The 22,246-nt window shown below is 30.1% G+C and overlaps 3 protein-coding genes across 3 annotated transcripts; all 3 read left to right on the top strand.

Annotated features, from left to right (window-relative positions):
- Positions 1–7,472: 7,472 nt before the first annotated feature.
- On the top strand, positions 7,473–9,405 carry CLUP02_13455 (uncharacterized protein; the record flags this gene model as incomplete). Its single annotated transcript, XM_049292394.1, has 7 exons — positions 7,473–7,850; positions 7,912–8,046; positions 8,232–8,574; positions 8,640–8,730; positions 8,785–9,115; positions 9,176–9,252; positions 9,327–9,405. The coding sequence occupies 7 exons, from the start codon at positions 7,473–7,475 to the stop codon at positions 9,403–9,405; spliced, it is 1,434 nt and encodes a 477-aa protein (XP_049149540.1).
- A 7,027-nt stretch (positions 9,406–16,432) lies between these two features.
- Positions 16,433–17,403, top strand: CLUP02_13454 (short-chain dehydrogenase; the record flags this gene model as incomplete). Its single annotated transcript, XM_049292393.1, has 4 exons — positions 16,433–16,475; positions 16,554–17,082; positions 17,178–17,277; positions 17,335–17,403. The coding sequence occupies 4 exons, from the start codon at positions 16,433–16,435 to the stop codon at positions 17,401–17,403; spliced, it is 741 nt and encodes a 246-aa protein (XP_049149539.1).
- Positions 17,404–18,747: 1,344 nt separating this feature from the next.
- CLUP02_13453 (uncharacterized protein) lies at positions 18,748–20,534 on the top strand (the record flags this gene model as incomplete). Its single annotated transcript, XM_049292392.1, has 2 exons — positions 18,748–20,278; positions 20,347–20,534. The coding sequence occupies 2 exons, from the start codon at positions 18,748–18,750 to the stop codon at positions 20,532–20,534; spliced, it is 1,719 nt and encodes a 572-aa protein (XP_049149538.1).
- Positions 20,535–22,246: the final 1,712 nt, after the last annotated feature.

The raw sequence follows: 22,246 nt of genomic DNA, 5'->3' as shown, positions 1-22,246 counted from the left end.
TTAAAACTAATAATATAAGTTTTATTCTTACTATTATAATTAAATACGCAATTTATTTACTTATTTTTATAATAATAAGGTTGAGTAATCCTATTACTAAAAGAACTTTATTACTATTACTTAAAGACTAATAGCCTTTATTTTAATAATTATTACTAATCGTTTTTTAGTATACTTAAGAAGTATTTTAAAAAAGGTTATTATATTAACTTTACGATTTCTTATAAAAGATCCCTCTCTATTACTATCAACCTCGAGGTTATTTATAAGTTATTTCTTATTTTATATTAATATTTTTAGCCTTATTAATAGTTTTGTATAGGATATTATACTAAAATAATATTATTTATAAAGGGCTAAAATATACCCTTAAATACCCCTTAAAAACCTAAAACTATTATAAGTAATAAGGCATTATTTACTATCCTTTTTAAAGAGGACGGTATTATAAGTAAAAATATTTCTAAAATATTTCTAATTTATAAAACTAACTATTTTTAATAAGACGTTATTTGAATAAAAATAAACGTTAAGCTTAGCCCTAAGGAGAGCTATAAAGTTTATAAACTATAGGATATTATTAGCTATAATAAATATAACTTATTTTTTAATTAACGCTCTTCTTAATTAGATTTTATAACTTACCCTTTGTTTTAACGTATATAAGCCGACTTATTTAGTATTTTATAAATACCGTTACTCTAAGCTTATACCAAATAAAGATATTTTTAGTAAGTTATTTTATTAATATTTATATATTATTATATTTAATATTAATTATTTTTAAAAAACTTTAAAATCCCTAAATAAATAAGCTAAAATAATAAAATAGTTAAAAATAAGCCGGTTTAGCTTACTCTTATTAATAATTCTAATAATAATAAAACGGATTCTTAAATAAACCCTACTATTTCTATTTAAATCTTTATTAAAAATATAAATAAGTAAAAAGTATAATTAAGGGTTAAGGGATAATAGGGAATAATTAGTTTAGGGAAGTTTATAAATAAAGAGTTTATTAAAATAAAAGTATTTTACTTACTTTTTTAAAATAGTATTATATGAATTAAAAATACTATAATATTATAGATAAATATTCGTAATAAATATATAAATATAAGTTAAGGCTATAAATACTAAGTAAATAATATATTAATTATAAATATTTCTTAAATATTTCTTAAAAATTTCCTAAACATTTCTTAAAATTTTCTTAAAGATTTCTTAAAGATTTCTTAAAAGTTTCTTAGAAATTTCTTAAAAATTTCCTAAATATTTCCTTATTATGTTTTAAATATTTCCTTAATATATTTTAAATACTTTTTAAATATTTCTATCTTTTTAATTTTTATAATATTTATAAATATAAATTAATTAATAAATAATGAAATAATAAATTATTAACTTATTTTAATAAATTATAAGCTTATTATATGAATTATATATTGAATATAATTTACTATTTATAATTATAATATTAATATTTTATATATATATATATAGTCTTATTTATATTATTATTGTTATTATTATTATTATTATTATTATTATTATTATTATTATTATTATTATTATTATTATTATTATTATTATTATTATTATTATTATTATTATTATTATTATTATTATTATTATTATTATTATTATTATATATATAAATTAATATTTAGTCTATTACCTTACTATTATTATTATAAACTACGATAAGTAAATAAAAGTTATACTAAATAAGTAGTTCCCGGACGTTTAGTAATAACTTTATATTTATTATGTTAATTTTAATATTATACTTAGGGCTAAGTAAAAGTAAGTTAAGAACCGTAGTTATAATAATAATAATAATAGGTTTAATAACGAGGGATATTGGTTATTAATATAAGTAATAGCTATACTAAATAATAAAAATAAGGCTTATATTAATATACTTATTAATAAGCCCCCCTTTTATATATATCGTAGGGTTTTTATAATATAAAAACTTATTATTTTTATTAAGATTAAGTATATTTTTAAAAAAGCTTAGACTAAGTTTTATAAAAAGTTTAATAACTAACGCTTAATCCTCTAGTATTTCTATATAATATACTTATTTTTAAGAATATAATAGGCCCGTTATTTTATTTAAAAATATTAAAACTTTAGTACTTATATTACCTTTAGTACTAAGTTAAGTAACAATAATATTAAAAATTATTTTTTAAATAATCTTAATTACTTATATTAGCTTATTAATGTTATATAAAATATAATTAATAATTAAGAACTACGCTTTTACTAGGCTTATATAGAGGATAAAGTATTTATAAACTAAGAGTATATAAGTACTTACTTTAAGTACTTAAGCGAATTTTAAATAATACTTTTTTTAAAATATTTTATTTTAATTAGGACGTAAGGCTAGTTTATAAAAAAAGTAATATTATTTAATAAAAAGCTATTTTTAAAACCCCTTAGATTTTATAATTTAAACTATATTATTTTAATTAAACTAGGTATTTTATATTATTATAAAATCTATTTTAAAATATTAAATTTAGCTATTTTTAATAAGTAAGAAGTATACCCTTAGTAATATTTTTAAAAAACATTTTTTTTTAAGTTTATACTACTAGATCCTTAACTTTAAAATTATTACATTCTTTTATAATAAGCTAAAGAATATAATATAACTTATTTTATTATAACTAGCTTTATTTAAAAAAAGCTAGTTAGTTAGTTAAGCTTATATTATTTATAATAACTAAGGTACTAATAATACAAAGCGAGGCTATTTATTTAAAAATAAAAATAAGTTAATACTAACTAAGCTTATAAAAAAGATAAGTTAGCTAAATTAAAACTAAATATTAAGCTTATTTTAATAATAAATAAGGAGCCAATTTAATGTTTTTAATAAAGGGAGAATAATAGGGAATTATATAAGTAAATAGCTAATATAGCTTAGTATTTAAAGAAAACGGAGTTAATAAGAAGTAGTTTATAATAATAATAAATTATTATAATTACGTTAAAAAATAATAATTAAGCGGACGTTATTATAATTTATTTTATATATATTTTAAATATATAATGAAAAAAAGCCTTATTTATTTAAGATTTATAAAAGCTTAAATTACTAACTTATTTAAGATTTATAAATTTTAAATAAGTAATATAGCGGTTCTAAACGAGTACGTAAGTTATAATAGTATTCTTATTTTTAAAAATCTTAAACTAGAGTTTAAGTTAGAGAGGATAATAAGAATAGCTATATTAGTATAGTTACCCTTATTATTTTTATAAAAAAGTACTATTTTTTTAAACTAATTAAAAAATAAAATAGTAATACTTATATAAGAGTAACGCTCGTATATTAATTTATAACGCCCATATATTAATTCCTATTATAAAATAGTTTAATAATATTCTTTAGCTTATTATATAAGTTATTAAGATTAATAAAATAAAGCTATTTATAATAAGAAACGTAGGGTTCTTAAATAAACCTATTTATTAAAGCTAATTATTTTAAGGAATCGCTTTTATATTTAAAAATAATAAAAAAAGGTCTAAATAAGGCTAATAAAGCGGTTTAGCTCGTTATTTACTTATTTTATTACGTATAGGATATTTTACTTATTAAATAGCTTAATTAATACTATAGTTAGCGAGTATTTAACTAATTTCTTTTAGTTTATATAAGCCCTAGTATTATAAATATCTTACTAAGTAAATAAGGACTTTAAAAACTATTTTTAAATAATAATATATACATTACGTACTTAAATCTTAACTTATTAGCTTATAATTTTAATAATATCCTTAACTAACTAAGTAAGTTTATAATAAAAAGGGTATATAAATATTTTAAAGCTAGGCCTATAGTCATATTAATTATATTAAAGATTTTTATATTATTATAATAACTAGTATCTCTTAACCTTAGCCTTAATAATTAACTTTTATTTATAACTATATTTTTAAAATCTCTGTTACTTTAGACCTATATTATAACTAGGCTTAGGATATTCATATTAATTATATTAAAATATATACTAAACATTCTTCTTATTTTACTTATATTTATAATATTTTATAAAACTAAAGCTATTAACCTTAATAAAAGTATTAACTTAATTAAAAAGAGTATTTATTATTGACTCTAAGTTACTAAAAATTAATAAGTTTAGGGTTTTATTTAAAAAAGGGGAAAAGGATTTATTATTTTAAATATAATAAAAAACTACGGTTTAAAAAAATAATAAACTTAAAAAAGGGTTTTATTATAAAAATAAATAGAGTAGTAAGTTTATTTAAGAACCTTACGTTTTTTATTATAAATAGCTTTATTTATATTATTAAATAAGGCTAGTTATTAAGTTTTTATTAATTTTAATAACTTATATAATAAGCTAAAGAATATTATTAAACTATTTTATAATAAGCTAAGTAGGTTATTAAGATTTATTAAAAAAAGGAGAGGGACTAAGCTTTAGTAATATTTAGAAAAGAGTAGTATACTAAGTAATTTATATCCTTTTTAAAAAATAATATATAAAATAGAATATAAACTATTTAAACTTTTTATTAAAAAAGGGAGGACTATGTACTAATAAGAGTTAAAAGATAATAAAAAGTTAGAAAATATTAGTTTTATTAAGGAATTTCTAATTAAAATAAAAAGTTAGTTTTATTTTAATATGTTAATATAAATAGTAAAATAATAGTTACGTTCTTTATAATAGTTTTAATAAAATATTATTTATTTAGTTACTATATATATAGGGATTACTAATTTTATAAAACTAATTAATATTAATATAGTTTTTATTTAAAATAAGAGACGATAGTACATTATTATTATTATTAAAATGTTAATATTTTATAAAATAATTTTAATTATTTAAGTTATTAAATTAAGCTTAGTAATATAAACTCGGTACATAAGCTATTAAAAGAGCTATTTTATAATACATAAATTAATATAGTTTTTTAAAAAAAAGAGAATATAAGATATATTAAGTTAATAATAGCTTCGTAATAAAGCTGTTTTAAAATATAATTATATAAAAAAGATTATAAAAAGGGATAAGTACTTTAAAAAATAGTAATAAAATCTAAGTATATTAATAATAAATTTTTAAACTAATTAGAAATAGAGAATATTATACGTCCCTAAGAGCTATACGTCCGTATTATTTCGTTATATATCCCTATTAATTCTTATTAATAATAAATTCTTAAACTTATTAAAAATAAAAAATATTATATATCCTTAAAAGCTATATATCCGTATTAATTCGTTATATATCCTTATTAATTCTTATTATAAATATAAAAAGATATATAAAGGGTCCCCTAATCTTTGATAAAAAGAAATATATAATATAAAATTTAGCTACTTATATAAGTTAATATTAAAAGGTTTTATATATATTAAAATAAGTATAACTCGCTTTTTAAATAAGTAATAAAAAGTTAAGAATTATTTTAATTAGTAGTTAAGTATAAAACGTAATATATTTACCTTTTTTAATACGTAATATATAATACGGCCTTAACGGATTACCTTATTAAAAGAATAATTTCTCTTATTATTAATACTTAAAAAAACCTATAGAATATTCTTATTTATAATTTAATAAAATATTATAAATATTAATTTATACTTTATATTAATATTATAAAAGAAATATTTTAAACTACTTAAATAAAAATAAAGTTAAAAAAGAAATAAATATAAAAATATTTTAAGAGCTTTTATTTTACTAGCTTATTTCCTACTCCTATTTTTATTAATTAAGCGCTATTTTTATTTTTATTACTTTATTTAAGCGATCTTATATTATAATAAACTTATGCTTTTTATAAGCCTAATTTATTAAAAACTTACGCTCTTTATGTTCTTATTTAAGCTTAAACTCTTATTCTTTTTATTCTTTAATCTTTTAGATTTTATTAATCCTTAATCATTATTTTTTAAATATAAAATAATTTATACTTATTTACGTTTATAATTAGGTAGTTTATTTTTATAAACTATTATAAGGTACTAGAGAACTCGGGGGGTTTCGACTTTTATTTAATAAAAAAGATATTTTAAAAAATAAAATACTTATTTTATATTAAGACTGAGTATTATTAAAATTATTATAATTATTAAAACTAAAGCTATTAAAGTTCTTACCTTAAGAATTACTTTATTAATTAGTAATTAAATCCTTACGAGTTCTTTACTAAGTACGAGATAATTCTTTAATATTAGTTTATAAACTCTTAGCCCGATTTCTTACTTTTGTTTTTAATTTAATAGTTAATAAATATTGATTAAAGCGTATTTTAGATATACTCTAACGTTATATTAAATACTAAAAACGGCTTATAATACTAATATTTTAATATAAAATTATAATATACTTATAACGCGTTATAAAATCCCGTAATATTAAATTCTAATCTTAGTTATAAGTACTATTAAAGTTAGCTAATACTTATAATAGCTAATTATTAATACGTACTTATTAATTATAATAAGTAAAAAGAGATACTAACTAGTTTAAATATATAAAACTAAGTAAAGGATCTCGACTATATTTATATTATTAAGTATTAAAAGCTAGTTTTTTAAAAAAACCTTAGTTATCTTATTATAGAACCCGGTTATAATATATAGTTCTCGTTTATATTTTATTTAGTTAGTATACTACGGAAAGTTCTTTATAAAATAATAAGTTATTATTAATTAAGCAAAGTATTAACGAAAAGTATTTTAAAAATATTTTAAAAACGTTTTCCCCTTTTAAAATGTTTTTAAAATGTTTTTATTATAAGCTATATATAGTAAGATATAATACTTATAATAAATTATATTATATAGCTCGTTATAGTTAGGTACTATTTAATATTTTAAAAAAGATATTAATATATTATAAGTAGAGTTTATATTACGAGAATAACTTTCGCCTAGGAGTTCTTTAATATCTCTTTTAAAATATATATAATATAAGCGTATATAGTTTTAGACTTATATAAGCTATATTTATTAAGAGTTAAACTTTTTAATAAGGTATTTACCTAAGCCCTTAATTACTATTTGTTTGTTTTTTATTTCTGCCTTTGCTGGCTGCTCGGGCGATTCTCGATGTCGTTTACACGGTATTAATACACGGTATCAGTGGATACTCACACTGTCTCGCTAGACTATTTTTTTTTAGATTTTCCTCAACTTTCCCTCCTGCAAAGTTCACAACCACGGATGTCTGACATGGTATATAAACTATAACCTGCCTGTTACTTGCCTTGGTGCGTCTTTCTTCTATCATCAAACCCTCACCTCCTCACCTACTCGTCTTCTCACCTTGGTAAGGCGGCAAGTCGACCACTCAGAATCGTTACTGCCACTGACGGTTTCGTCGCGGTCGCCAATCATCCTCGCTGTAAGCATACTTGCTACCTAACCCACTTTTTAAGCAGGCCAGTTCACGTTGTGAACTATGGCAGGTAACACTCTATCAGATCAGTCTCAGTCTGAGAAGCAGGGCGGCTCCATCGTCCCCTCTTCGGACCCGGACCCTGAATCCATCTCCGGAACCCAGCACGGAGACGGAGAATCATCCCCTGCAGAACCAGAACATGAAGTCTACCCGGAGGGCGGTACCCAGGCATGGCTTGCCGTTGCGGGCTCCTTCCTCGTTTACTTCGCATCTTTCGGTGTCGTGAACAGCTTCGGCTTCTTCCAGACCTTTTATCAACAAGAGTACCTGAAGAATTACTCGCCCACCGCCATTTCCTTCATCGGAACCCTGCAGATCACCCTGATGTATCTGTCAGGTGCTGTTGCCGGAGCACTGTTTGATCTCTACGGTCCCAAAGTATGTAGCCCTGCTCCCAAGTCCCACTCCTCGGTTATAAATTCGCTAACTTTCATGTGAGTGGCTCTACCTGTTCGCTGCCATTGGTGGTGCCGGCTCCATGCTTGCGACATCCTTCACGCAGCCGAATGCGATCTGGCAGCAATTTCTGGCCCAATCACTTCTCTTCGGCCTCACAGTCGCCTATGGAGTGCAAGTAAGTAGTTTACTCTCCTCCTGTTGAACTACCAACGCTCATCCTCGGCCCCACACTCTGGACATATGGAGGACAAGTGGACCGGGTCCGGTGATGGCATGCTAGATTCATGCAGATGAATCTTGATCCCTAGTAACCTCTCGGGTCATTGTAAGCTCTTGAACATACTGACTCCAGTGTGATAGCCCGCTCTCACGGTTGCAGGGCAGTATTTCCACCGCAAGCGTGCTCTGGCCATGGGAATCGTCGCCTCCGGTAGCAGTTTGGGAGGAGTTTGCCTGCCAATCATGTTCTCCAAACTGATTCCCACCATTGGTTTTCCGTGGGCACTGCGTGTCGGGGCCCTGATCATGGTCATCTGCTACGCTATAGCCATAGCCGTCTCCTCGTCTAAGCGGCCCAAGAGGAAGATGAGATCTCTTAGGGATCTGCTTGACTACAAAGGCTTTCTCGACATCCGATACTCTTGTCTCTCAGCCGGAGCAGTCATCTCAAGTCTCGGCATTTACGTTCCGTTCTACTACATTGGTAAGTGCATGAATCCACATCTTTTCGGCTTCGTACCCTGCAAATCGCCGTCTGACAAAATCTAGAGCCGTTTTGCGTCGCCCTTGATCCGAATTCGACCATTCGGCCTTACCTTCTCCCGCTGATCAACGCGGCCAGTCTTTTTGGTCGTATCATGTACGTAGTCTCCCCTGTCTCCACCCACATTCTTCAGCAAACTAACTTTCATAGTGGCGGTCATGCGGCGGACCGCATCGGACGGCTGAACTTTCTCTACCCCATGATCCTTTTATGTGGGCTTTTGTGCGTGGCGATGTGGCTCCCTGCTACAACCCCTGGCGTTCTGGCTGGCTTTGCCTGCCTCTACGGCTTCGCATCTGGTGTCTTCATCTCAGTCATGCCTGCCGCCACTGGCCAAATCATCCCTGCTGATAAGTTGGGCGCAAGGCTCGGCGCTTTTGGCACCGTTACGTCTATGGCGTTTTTGACCGGCAGTCCAATCGCTGGCGCGTTGATTACAAGTGAGACCCGAGCCGGGTACCATTCTCTGATCATCTTTGCAGTAAGTCTTGCATTTCTTCGTCTTATTGATCAGAAATCATTGCTAACGGCATATTCTTAGGGGTGTTGTCTGCTCGGAGGAGGAGCCATCATCTTCATTGCTCGTCTCCTGCACGACAGAAACCTCAAAAGCAAATGGTAAACTGACAAGTATGCGAAGGACTAGAAAGTCCATTCACGTGGTAGCGTTGTGCTTCACACGACCGATCTAGGCTGCATTCTCAAAACGGCAGCTCGACGCGACACTTGGATGCGATTTTGGTTAGCTGGACCAGAGCACTAAACACATGAGATTCACTCTGGAGGATGGAGATGAGAAATATGAAAGTGGATATACGGTCTGTTGGGCAAAAGACCGAGTTGGGCTGAGTTGTGACTTCTAAGTGACTAGAAGAAGCACAAGGGATGTGGGATGTGGGCGGACTGTGGGAAAGGAAGGTTCGAGGCTGTATAACCTATACACGTAACTTTCTCAGTAGTATTAAATTATAGCCTGTCAGGCCTCGCCGGTCAGGCCTCGTTAGTTAAGGGATAGCTCAGGGGGTATAAAGAGGGGGACTAAGTAATAAAAGAGCAGCTTAGGTATATATAGAGCGCTAATAATATACCTCGAGAGAAGGATAAATTTTAATAATTTATTTTTTAGACCTTAATAATAGTTAGCCTTTATAAGCTTTTTTTTATATTATATACTTATTAATAATTTAAAATCTTTATTTATAAAAGAGACTAAGCTAGAAACTTAAAATATTAATAGGAACGAGACATAATAAGAAAGTATAATTAGTATTATAATAATAATAAAAAAACGACTTTTTTTTATTAAACCCCCTAAAGTCGCTTTTTTTTTAATAAATAATATAAGAACGAAGTATAATAAAACGAATAATATAGTAATAATATAAAAGGACTATATTACTAAGAATATTAACGAATTTTAAATAAAATAGCAAACCTTTTACCTTTACTTATTAATACTTAAACTAAATAATAAGTAATAAGCTAATGAAATTATAAAAATAAAAATAATAATTAAAAAAAGAAATCCTTATTATAATATATAAAGAGCGCCTATATAAAAAATAAGTAAATTTAGAACGCTTATAGAGCTCCTCGAATAGCCTAGCCTTTATACTAAGGGCTACGGTTTTAATAATAATAACTTTAAACGTTAGTTTTAATATAAATAAGAATATAAACCCCCAGACTAAGGATAGTTTAATAAATAAAGCCGTACTTAAAGCGCTACTTAAGTAATAATAAAATAATAAGTTTATATTACCTAAGCCCCTATTTATTAACTCCCTCTTAACTTAAGTAAGTATTGTAAGTAAAACGTTTATATTTAAACTATTATCCCTCCTTAACTTATTATATATTAATAAATTAGTATAAGATTTATGAAGCTTTTTTTTTAACTATTACTATTACTTTAACTTATAAACTTAATAAATAAAAATAAACTATAATAAAGTAGTATATATAGTTAGCTACCTAAATAATAATATAAAGACTTTTTAAATATACTATATTTTCAATTACTAAAGGACCCCCGGGTTTATAATAAACTAAGTTATATAAAAAGAACTAAAGACCTTTTTATAAAATAACCTATTTAATCCCGCTGATTAAAGAATAGTAGCGAGTATATAACTAAATAATACTTTATAAAATTAAAAAAAAGAAAGTTAATAAGTTCGTTGATTATATTAATAAGCTCGAGATAGAATTAAAATATATCTTAATAAAAAAATAGAAAATCTTTATATTAATAAGTAAGTTATAGCCCGAACTATACTTCGTAATAATATTATAAATAGAACTTTTATAAACTTATTTATAATTAATATTATTAATAAGACGTATTAAATAATCCTTATTATTAATAAAGAGCTTATAAACGTTCCCTAAGTAATATTTTAATTTAAATTTAAACGAGTTAATAAGAAAATACCGGGGTATTAATAAGTTAAATATATAAAGAATATGCTATAACTTACTTAATAAGGATATTATATATTATAATTATAAAAAGATTAGTTATATTATAAGAGATTATTTATAATTATAGGAGTAGTATTAGTAGTATTATAATTATAATAAAACTAAGTACTTGATTAATAACTACCTAAGTATTATATATTATAAATATAATTAAAAGGGGTATAAAGCCGCTAGCTATTAATTAAACCTTACCCTAGCTAAGTAGCGCGGACTAATAATAAGCTTAAATACTATCTTAATAAAAAGAGTAATTAATAATTAATAAAAGTAGTGCTTAGATATCTTAACTTATATATATTTAAACTATATATAAGAGAAGCTAAGCGCCCTTATCGATTTAAAAATAAAAAGGAACGTAGTTAATATCGGGCTATTTAATAGTTTTAATATTAATTTACGAATTTACCTATTATTATAACTAATAAATATAAAGAGTAAATAAATAAAAATACTAAAAAGCTATTACTTATAGCTTCGAATTGTTAATAATAACTACGTAACGGAGATATAGCTATATCGCTTCGTAATAACTAATATTATAATACTTACGCTTATCCTTAGTTTCCCTTAATTAGAAAATATTAACTCGCTAATTAATTAAAAATAAAAAAAGTAATAATATTTAATTTATAAACGATATATTTACTTAGATACCCTAAAAAAGGGGCTACTAAATAACTTAGTTTTAGTAATATTTACGTATATTATAATTAACCTAGCTATAAATAGTAATATAGTACTAATAAGCGTAGCTAAGGATTAAAAGCTACGTTATTAAGACTTTAATAACTTATTTTTAAAAGAGAAGGCTATCTTACTACTAAATAGAGTACTATATAACTACTATATTAAGCTAAATAACGCGGCGCCTATTCCCTAGGGACCTATTTACTTATTATTAAATTATAAGCTCGAGATCTTATATAACTATTTAATAAAAGTAGAGGTTAGGGGCTAGATATACCCCTTTATAAGCCTAGTAAGAGTACTTATCTTTTTTATATTTAAGAAAAAAAGAGAGCTATAACTTTATATTAACTATAAAGCGATTAATAAAATTATATAAAAAGATAAAACGCTACTACTATTAATTAAAAAAATATTAAATAGACTATTTAATACCTCTATTTTTATAAAACTAAATTTTAAAAACGCGTATTATTATATATATATAGCTAAGGGTAATAAATAAAAAATAGCTTTTCGTACTAAATATAAATAGTTTAAGTACTTAGTTATACTTTTTAAGCTAACTAACGCGCCCATAACTTTCTAAGCGTATATTGATAACGTTTTAAGTAGCTTAGTTAATACTATTTATATTATATACCTAGATAATATCCTAATATATAATAATAACTATATAGTATATAAAGAGTACGTACGTAGCGTATTATAAAAACTATAGTAATAAAACCTATATCTAAATAATAATAAATATAAGTTTTATATATTATATATAGGATTTTTAAAATATATCGTATTTAATAAAAGTATAAAAATAGAACCCGCGCGCACTAAAGCTATAGTAAATTAATTATTTCCAAGGAGTATTAAAAATATATAGACGTTTTTTAAATTTATAGGGTTCTATTATAAATTTATTAATAACTATACTAAGATAACGGTACTTTTAATAGACTTATTAAGGAAGGCAAAACCGGGATAATTAGAGCTACTAATACTTATTATAAAGTCGTTTAAAAGGCTACTAATAGTATTTACTAACGTACTAATACTATAATATTTCGACCCTACCCTACTTATATAATTATAAATAGATACTTTAACTTAAGCTATTAACTTAGTAATTATATAATTATTTAAGGGTAATTAGTACTTAATTATTTATAAATTAAAGAAATTAATAAATACGGAGAGCCGCTATAATATAAAAAATACGGAGCTATTAGCTATTATAAATATATTAAAGAATTAGTAATATTACCTTACCTATAGCTAAGATTAGGTCGTAGTATTTATAAATTATTTTAATTTATAATTCTTAAATATAAAAAAGAGACTAAACGGGAAATAGTTATATTAACTAAACGAACTCGTAGCGTTTAATATTTAAATTAGGTTTAAGCTAAGTATAAAGAACCTAGCGAATAAGCTATTATAAAAACCTAATTATAATAAAAATAATAATAATAGTAAAGTAAAAGAGTTATTATTAAAAATAAGAGAAGACCTTTATAATATTAAAAATATATAAAAGCCCCTTAAAGTTATAATAATTAAATATATAAAAATAAGCCGCGGGAGTAGCTCTTAAATAAAAAGGATAATAAGTATTTTAAAAATAGACTTAGTAATAATATAAAGAAATAAGTAAAGAAGGTTAAAAACTCCGGCTTAAAAGAACTCCGAGGAGTACTTTAAGAAATATAACGGGGCTATAAGCCTAGGGTATTAGAATTATAATGTAATATTTAGAGAGCTATTTAAGCCTATTACTAAAACTATAAATTACGAACTACTTATTTTATAAGACTTTAATATAATAAGAGTACTTAAAATAATAATTAATAAAAAGGGGTTATTAATAATAAATTAATTACGGGCTACTTAATAAGAGGACGCTTTTATAAAAAATAAGTAGTAAATTAAAAAGAACTAATAGCCTTATTTAGTTAAAAAATAATAATAATAAAGCTAAGTATATAACTTAAAAAGGCTATTATATTATAATTGCCGCGCCTATATATTATTATATAGAGGGCTAAAGAGAGAGGTTATTAAAATATATTATAATATACTTATAATAGGATATTATAATATAAAATAAATAATAATATTATTAAAACGCTATTATTATTAAGATAGAATAAGTAGGGATATAAAAAGTTATATTAATACTTATATAATATACTAGCGGATAAAGCCTTATTATTATAAACTATATAGCTTATTACGCCCCCTATTTACCCTAGTTAGGGTATAGTAAAAAATATTACTAGACTTTATTACGGGCTTACTTATATTAACTACGCTAATTAGGAAGTGCCCTTACGACGTAGTACTTATTATAATAAACCGATTTATGAAGTATAGTATTTATATTACTACGAGGACGACCCTCATAGCCCAGGGATTTACAAACCTCCTATTTATAAAAATCTTTATTAAGTTTAAAATACTTAAAGGAATATAATAGCGACGAAAATACGTAAGAGCTAGCTAAGTATATTAAAAACGTAGTATTAATTAGTATATATAAAGAACGAGTTTTAATTAAGTAGCGCACTTTAGTTTTTAATAAGCTTAATAATATAGCGAACTAGCTATTAATAAAAAAAAAGGGGCTATATAGTTATAACTAAGTAGCGTAAACGTACTAATTATAAACTATTTCCTTAATCTTTATAACGTACGAGAGGACCGCTCTTATTTATAAAAGAATTATTTTTATATATAAAAGGGCTATTCTAACTATTATTCTAGAGGTTATTATAAAAGAAATAATCTCTTTATTATTAACGAATTTATAAATAATTAGCTATAAATATAGAGCATAAGTAGGGTAACTATATATTAACTAAAATATTATTTAAATAGCGCACCTTGTTATAAATAATATAAAGTAGCGTAATTATAGCGTCGTTATAAAATAAAGACGTAGTATAAAAAGAGCTTATAATTATTTTATTATTATTATTATTAATAACGGGGGTTAAGTAAGCCTCCTTACTAGCGCGCTTAAACGCCCTTTACGTATTACTAATAACGATTTAATAAGTTTACTAAAACTATAAAATAATATTAATAACCTAAGTAATAGTAATAATAAAATAATAATAAAATAATAAACTTCCGAATTATAAACGTTATTATTTAAAATAAGAGCGGTACTTTATAAAGTTCGGACTATAAATTCTATAAACTTAGGGACCTAAGATATTATTAATATAATACGTAAAAGAAGTAATAGAATAATAACCGTGCTAAGTACTTATTATATTTTTATAAAAATAATTCTACGTAGTATACTTAATATAACGTATACTAAATTTTAAAAAAGTATTAAATAAAAGAACGAATTAGGGGCTATAAATTACTAACTTAGCTAATTATAATACTCGGTTTTTAAATTAAGTACTTTATATATAATATAAGTAGAGTAAGGGAGCGAGCGCACTTAGCTAACCCCGATTTTCTTAATATTCGCCTTTTTCTTTTTTTTAATAAAAGTTTATAATAGTTAATATAAGTAGTATATAAGTAGTAATATATATATAAAATTAGGGTAAATAAAGGGGATATTAAGCTTCTTAAGTAGACTATTATTATTACTATTACTAAGCGTACTTATAGTACTAATAACCGTTCTATTATTAATAATAATAACTCCGTAATTAAGAGCTATATTTATATTAAAATAAGTTAATAACGAATACGGAACGACTTTATAAAAAGCTTATTTAGGCGCGGGAAGTATACGAAAATAAGGATCTAAGAAATATTTATTAACTATAATATTTACGTAATAAAAGAGTAACGTAAATACTAATAAAAGTAAAAGACTATATATAAAAAAGATAATTATAAAAAAAAAAAAAAGGAATTTAGAATTATAGTAGTTTAAAAGGGGGTTAATATTAATAAATAAAAATAAGGTAATAACTACCTAAGTACTAATAATTATAAAGACGGCTTATAAATAAGAGTAACTTAAATATAGAATTATAAAGCTATTATTTAAAATAAGGGGTCTATATTTAAGTTAATAAGCGCTATTTATACCTGCCCTCGTATTATATATTTAAGGACTTCTTAAATAAAAAATTAATATAATATATATAAACTATAAATAAGTTTTAAAATAAAGCCTAGGGGAGGGAGTACTTTATTAAACCTTATTAATTAAGCCTTATTAATTAAGGGATAGCTTAGGGAGTATAAAGAGGGGGATTAAGTAATAAAAAAATAGCTTAGGTATATATAGAGCGCTAGTAATATACTTTAAAAAAAAGGTAGATTTTAGTAATTTATCTTTTAAACCCTAATAGTAGTTAGCCTCTATAAGCTTCTTCCCTGTGTCACATACCTATTAACATAGCCCGAGCAGAAGATTGCCTCAGCTATGCTTACCGCTTCCAATATGGCATCTCGAAGCATAGTACATGCTGACCTGGGGCAAAAGCGATCTAAACTCAGCTTATGCACAACAGCATGTCATCATATCGCCCCCTGTTATAAAGAGACTGCCTCGAAATACATATTTAAGATCACACCGCCATTATACGGACATCTTCCCGGTTCCCAAGACCGTGAACGGACTTTTCATCACTCTCCGAAGTTATCCCAAGCCATGTCAGAAAGCGCCACATACTTGATCACTGGAGCGGGTCGCGGTACGTGCCTCATCAAATTTACTTTCCCAAAAAGCCCCATTCGGTACACCTGGATCTGACTGGGCATCAACTGAGCAGGCCTCGGTCGCGGCCTCGCCGAGGCGCTCCTCCAACGGCCCAACACCACAGTCATTGCCGCAACGCGCTCTCAAGACCAGGCCTCCGATTTGCTCAGCTTTCGTACCCACTCCGGAAGCAGACTAATCACCATCGCAATCGACAGCCGTTCCCCGAAGGACGCCTCGCTTGCGATTGAGAAACTAGTCCACGATCATGGAGTGGATACGATCGACGTGGTAATCGCCAACGCGGGCATCAGCAAGGCCCCTACCCCGGCTGCGGAGACACCAATTGAAGACGTCCTCGACTGCTTCACTGTAAACGCCGTTGCGCCCTTGCTTCTATTCCAGGCTACGTGGCGCCTCTTAGCGAGATCGTCGACACCAAAGTTTGTCGTGATCTCGAGTATTGCCGGGAGTTTGGGCGAGGTCCCTCGGTATGCCTCGCCCTGCGCGGCCTACGGCTCCTCCAAGGCCGCGGTCAACTTCATGGTCCGCAGGATTGGGAGAGAGAACGAAAGTCTAATCGCCCTTGCTCTGCACCCAGGGTAAGCCGTCACTTCTCTCTTTCTCCCCTCCTCATCTTCTGCTTTGCATACCGTTCGATAATGATCGCTAATGAATGTCTTTGCGGGGTGAAAAGGTGGATGCAAACGGAGATGGGCAACGCTGCTGCGGTCAGGTTCGGAAAAAAGGAGGCCCCTGTCTCTGTCGCTGAGGCGACGGACTCCATTCTCACTGAGGTATGCATGCTCGGATGGTTATACGAGCTGCATTGCTCGAAACTAACTGTTGAGCAGATTGATCAAGCGACCCGGGAGACTGCAGCTGCATTCCGCACCTATGATCACAAGGAGCTTCCGTGGTGAATGCGATGTAGGCATTCTGTGGCTAAAATCATCTATTCTGTTTGACCAAAGGGTCAAAATCGCCGGGAAAGTGTCCATAGACGAGATCAATAACACTTTTCTACTGTTTTATCCCACTCCCTGCTGTCATTGTATGATCATAATCACCCTTTGACACCGTATTTCCATGTCTATCGTGACATTCTGAGCTATTCGAAAACTCGGAGTTTTGAGAATAGCTGTATAACTCTTCTATTGGTTGTCGGGTAGCCCTAAAACCTGTGACTGAATCCATTGGGGAAGGACTCATGTGCAAAAGCTTTTACCAAGCCATACTAACGAGATAACTAAACTTCATGTTGGTGTTGTTGCCTCCATGTATACCGTAGTATTGGGGGATCCCTCTGCGTTACGGTTAACGGTGCTGTGAACCCAACTAAATTTAGCGCGTAGCATGTTACATGGCTGTTACCTACCTTACCTTACCTGAGAAAGTTCAAGTTCACTAAGCCTTGCTGGTCGTATCGCTACATCGCAAAGGGTCTGAACATTGTGCTATTAGCGAGATAATCCAAAAGTAACTGCTTACGCAAAGACTCAAACTAAGCAAGAAGTTAAATTTTCCGATCGCCTGTGCTCCACCTTTTTGCTTAGATGTATGCACATATGAAGCATAAGTGTGTTCAATACACATAATCACTTGCTTACCAGCATAGATGCGTCTCAAGGGCACCCCTGAATTAGGTAATTGCCTGTGCCAATATCGACGTGCTTATTTTGACCGGTCGTTTACTCTCAGCTTGTTCCATGTAGAAGCATTTTGGCATGCTAGTTAAGGCTTACCATTCCAAACTACACTTGGCAGTTGCTTTGAGTGATGATGCAATTGGCCAATGGAAATGGTCGAATAGTCGATGGTGACAACGGTTCGATTTTTCACGAAGATTGAAGCTGTGGCCCGTTCGAGTTGCCTACGGCTCAACTCTAATGCTGACAGGCAAGACCCTCTAGAGTGGCATGAGGGACTAAGGAACACCGACTGTCTTGCCATCATACATGTAGCCTTACCAACGGATTCTTGGCACTGAACTGATGATTATGTTTGCTTGCCAAAACATCTCAGCAGAAGTCATTCATTCGGGACTCTTGCACGAAGATTGAGAATATCGGAGACTGGGTGAACACTCAAGTCAGTTGCCCTGAGCCATCTCCAACTTCGATAAAGGAAGCTCGCTGTCTTCGACCGAATTACATGTTTGTTCTGAGATTCATTCCTATCATTCTTTGCACAGCTTCGTCAGGTTGGCCTTCAGATTAGACTCACAAACATTTATTGTAGTGTAGTACATCACAACACAATTCAAGATGACGGCCACCAACTCAATTGAAAACGCGGCAGCTCCCGAGCCTGCCATGGAGAAGTTCCTTCTGGTCGGTGCTGGCGCTCACGCCAAGAGAACTTATATTCCCCATCTCAAGACTCTCCGCGAAGAGGGCAGGGCCTATCTCAAAGTTGTTGTCGATATCGAGCGATGCAAGGACAGAGTGGAAGACCTCTTGTTCACCAAGGGAATGGCTCCGGATGCGGAACTGGTTCTGGTCCCGGCCTACGACGGACCCATGCCTGCCGACGTCGCCGCGCGCCTGAACGAAGTTGTGGCGCGGACTGGAGTGACCTGCGCGGTCATCAGCACCGAGCCTCTTGCCCATAAGTCATATGGTCTTTGGGCTGTTTCCGCAGGTTTGAACATCATCATGGACAAGCCTATCTCGACTAGGAACGGCGCAGTTACCGACTTCGATGCAGCCTTCGGAATTGCCGAGGACTACCAGGATCTTGCTGATGCCTACGAAGAGCTCCGAAAGCGTCAGATCGCTCAAGGCCAGAAGCCAACATTCTTCCAGATGAACAGCCATCGCCGCTACCACCCTGGATTCTACTGCACCTTCGACATGATCAAGGAGATTCAGGAGAAGACCAGATGTCCCGTTACGAACATCATCTCAACACATTGCGATGGTAAATGGCGCATGCCTTCAGAGATCGTGGACGAGCCGTACCACCCTTACCGTACAGGCTACGGCAAGGTCTCTCACAGCGGCTACCATTTCTTTGACATGATTTACAACTTTATGCGATCCGGCTGGTCCGACACCAAGCGCCCCGACAAGATGGAGATTTCCAGCAGTTTTGTACTCCCCGCTGGTTTCGTTACCACCTTGAACGAGGACGACTACGACCACATCTTTGGAAAGGAGGAGTACGCCAAGTGGAAGAAGTACACCGATGAGGAGCTGATGAAGCTCATGGCCGACATGGGAGAGATCGACGCTTCCATCCAAGTCACCTTCTCTCGCGGGGGTCACGCCATCGCTATCGCCCAGATCAACCTCCTTCACAATGGCTTTTCCCGCCGCAGCTGGCTGCAGCCTGGCGCTGACCTGTACAAGGGCAACGGAAGAGTCAAGCATGAGGCCCATGAAATCCGCAGCGGCCCTCTGCAGACCATCGTTATCGACTCCCGTCAGGCCAACGACAAGCACGACCGCTCCAAGCCCAGCACCGGCGAGATCGGCACCGACAACCACTTCGAGGTCCACGTCTTCCGCAACCACGACATCACCGGCGACGAGGCCCCCCTGAAGACCTTCACCGTCGCCGACCTCGACCGCCGTTACAACACCGCTATGCCCGGCATCTATTCCGAGAACGTCAAGCGCGGAATCTTGTGGGAGGCTGTGGACTTCCTCCACGACAAAAGAACTCTTCCCGAGCTCACCTCCAACTTGGCGGACCACGCTATCCCCGCCTACATCATGAGCGCCGCTTACATCTCCCACATCAGGAGAACGCGGGGTCTTGACTCTACCGTCCCCGTCGAGCTCGCTTACGGAGGTATGTTCACTTCATGATTTTGCCCTGATTTCGAGACGTAGCGAACTGACCTTTCTTCTTTCCTTTAGCCGATGGACTGGCCAAGGCCCACATTGCCGAGGCTCTGTACAGACCTTTCGAGACTGCGAGTGATGCCAGCAGTGCTACAGACGTGGACCTGGCGACTCCGCTTGACGAGCCCTTACTCACAGAGGCATCCATCAAGGCAGCTAAGCTCGGTCTGACGGAGCCTTTGGCGTCTTTGAACGCGGTTTGAGCTGGCGAATGGATAAAGACTGGTAGCCCGCCATAAGTAACCACATTGCTGAACGGGGAGGGTTAAAAAAGGCCCCGGTCATTAGTCTGTTCAACGGGCTATCGCTCCAAGGTCTCGGATGCGTGTTGGGGACGTAGAATGAAAGTATGGCTATCTGGATCATCGTCTATAGCGGTATTTTGCTTATAAAAGTTATATGTTTCGTTTCTTAAACACGTTAAATGGAAGTGATGTAAATGTTTGGTTCCCAGGCTCTAAAAAACAAACTCACTTGAGGTCTTCGTTACTATGCCTTTTGCGCTATAGGAGTTAAATGCCCTGTGTTGCTGAATCTAGGTAGGCTTTAGTAACATACCGTTGAGGTAGTGGGTAGGGTCGGGCGTAGAGGTTCTCCGAACGCGTTGGACGCGTTTATCGAGGATTCGCCTTTGTAGCCGTGGAATGAAGCAGTTATCTTGGTGGTTGTAGGTGCTCACACTATTTTACTACTATTACCGCAGGTACAACTAATATTTATATATAGGATAAGTGTTACGTAATAGGGATAGTAATCGTACCTCACATAGTGCCCGTTACGTACTAAATTACGTATCTATTTTAAATATCGTATATATAAACCTTTTCTTTTTATTTACTTTTATTTTAATAATTAAGCTACTTTTATTATACTCTATATACTTATTACTACGTACTATAACTTATAATAATTATAAGCTTAGCTCTTAGTTAAGACCCTATACTACGATAACGTACTTATTAATATAATTCTTACGATTTTTTTTAAAATAACTAACTTACTTATACTTATTTTAGCTTAAGCTAAATTAATAAGCTATAATAATTAAATTAAATAGTTTAATATACTTCGTATTATAAGTAAGGGCGTCGGGGTTTAAAAGTACGTCGACTTAAACGCTCTAAATTCTAATATATTCCTTAACCCCTCTATAGCGCTTATTTTACTTTTTAAATTTAAATAATTAGTAATAACCCGTAATAAAAAAGAACTATGAGCTTATTAAGCCCGTTATAAAGCGTTTAAGAACGACTAAAAGAATTAAGAAATCTTCTACTAATAGTTTCTAAATATAACTCCTAATACGAACTTTTTAACTTTTTTAAGTATAAGTAACTTATAAAACTAAGCTAAGTTTTTTTTTATAAAGCTAGCTATACTACCTACTTTACGTAAATAAATCTATCCTTATATTATACTTATAAAAAAGATCTATATACTTAGGAATATTTAGAAATAATAAGAGCTTAATACTAAATATAAGTAACTTATAGTTTATAAACGTTATATTATTAATACGTATATTAAAGTCCTTATTTAGTAATTAATAAAATTAATTAAAGCTATATTATATAAATATATATTTTAAAAAGCTATTAAGAATAGTACTAAGTTTAGTATATAATAAATCGTTAAATATTTAAAATAAGAATTTATACCCCCTAAATTAATAATAAGGAATATAGTTCGAGAGGAATATTAATAAACCCTTAATAAAATAAGGACTAGAATTAACCCCTAATATTAATATAAAGAGTAATAATCTATTTACCTCTAAACTAAAACGTATAATATTTTAAAAATTAGTAAAGAGATCGCCGTACTCGACTTTTTAGTTATAGTTAAGTCTAGACTTAACTTTATATAGGGCTAATATATATATAAGACTTTTAGTAAATTAATAGCTTTTAAAACG

Source organism: Colletotrichum lupini, chromosome 7 (genome assembly GCF_023278565.1).
Source record: "Colletotrichum lupini chromosome 7, complete sequence".
In the NCBI taxonomy this organism is placed as follows: domain Eukaryota; kingdom Fungi; phylum Ascomycota; class Sordariomycetes; order Glomerellales; family Glomerellaceae; genus Colletotrichum; species Colletotrichum lupini.
The sequence above is the reverse complement of the archived record's forward strand: the minus strand, read 5'-3'. Positions and strand labels throughout refer to the sequence as shown.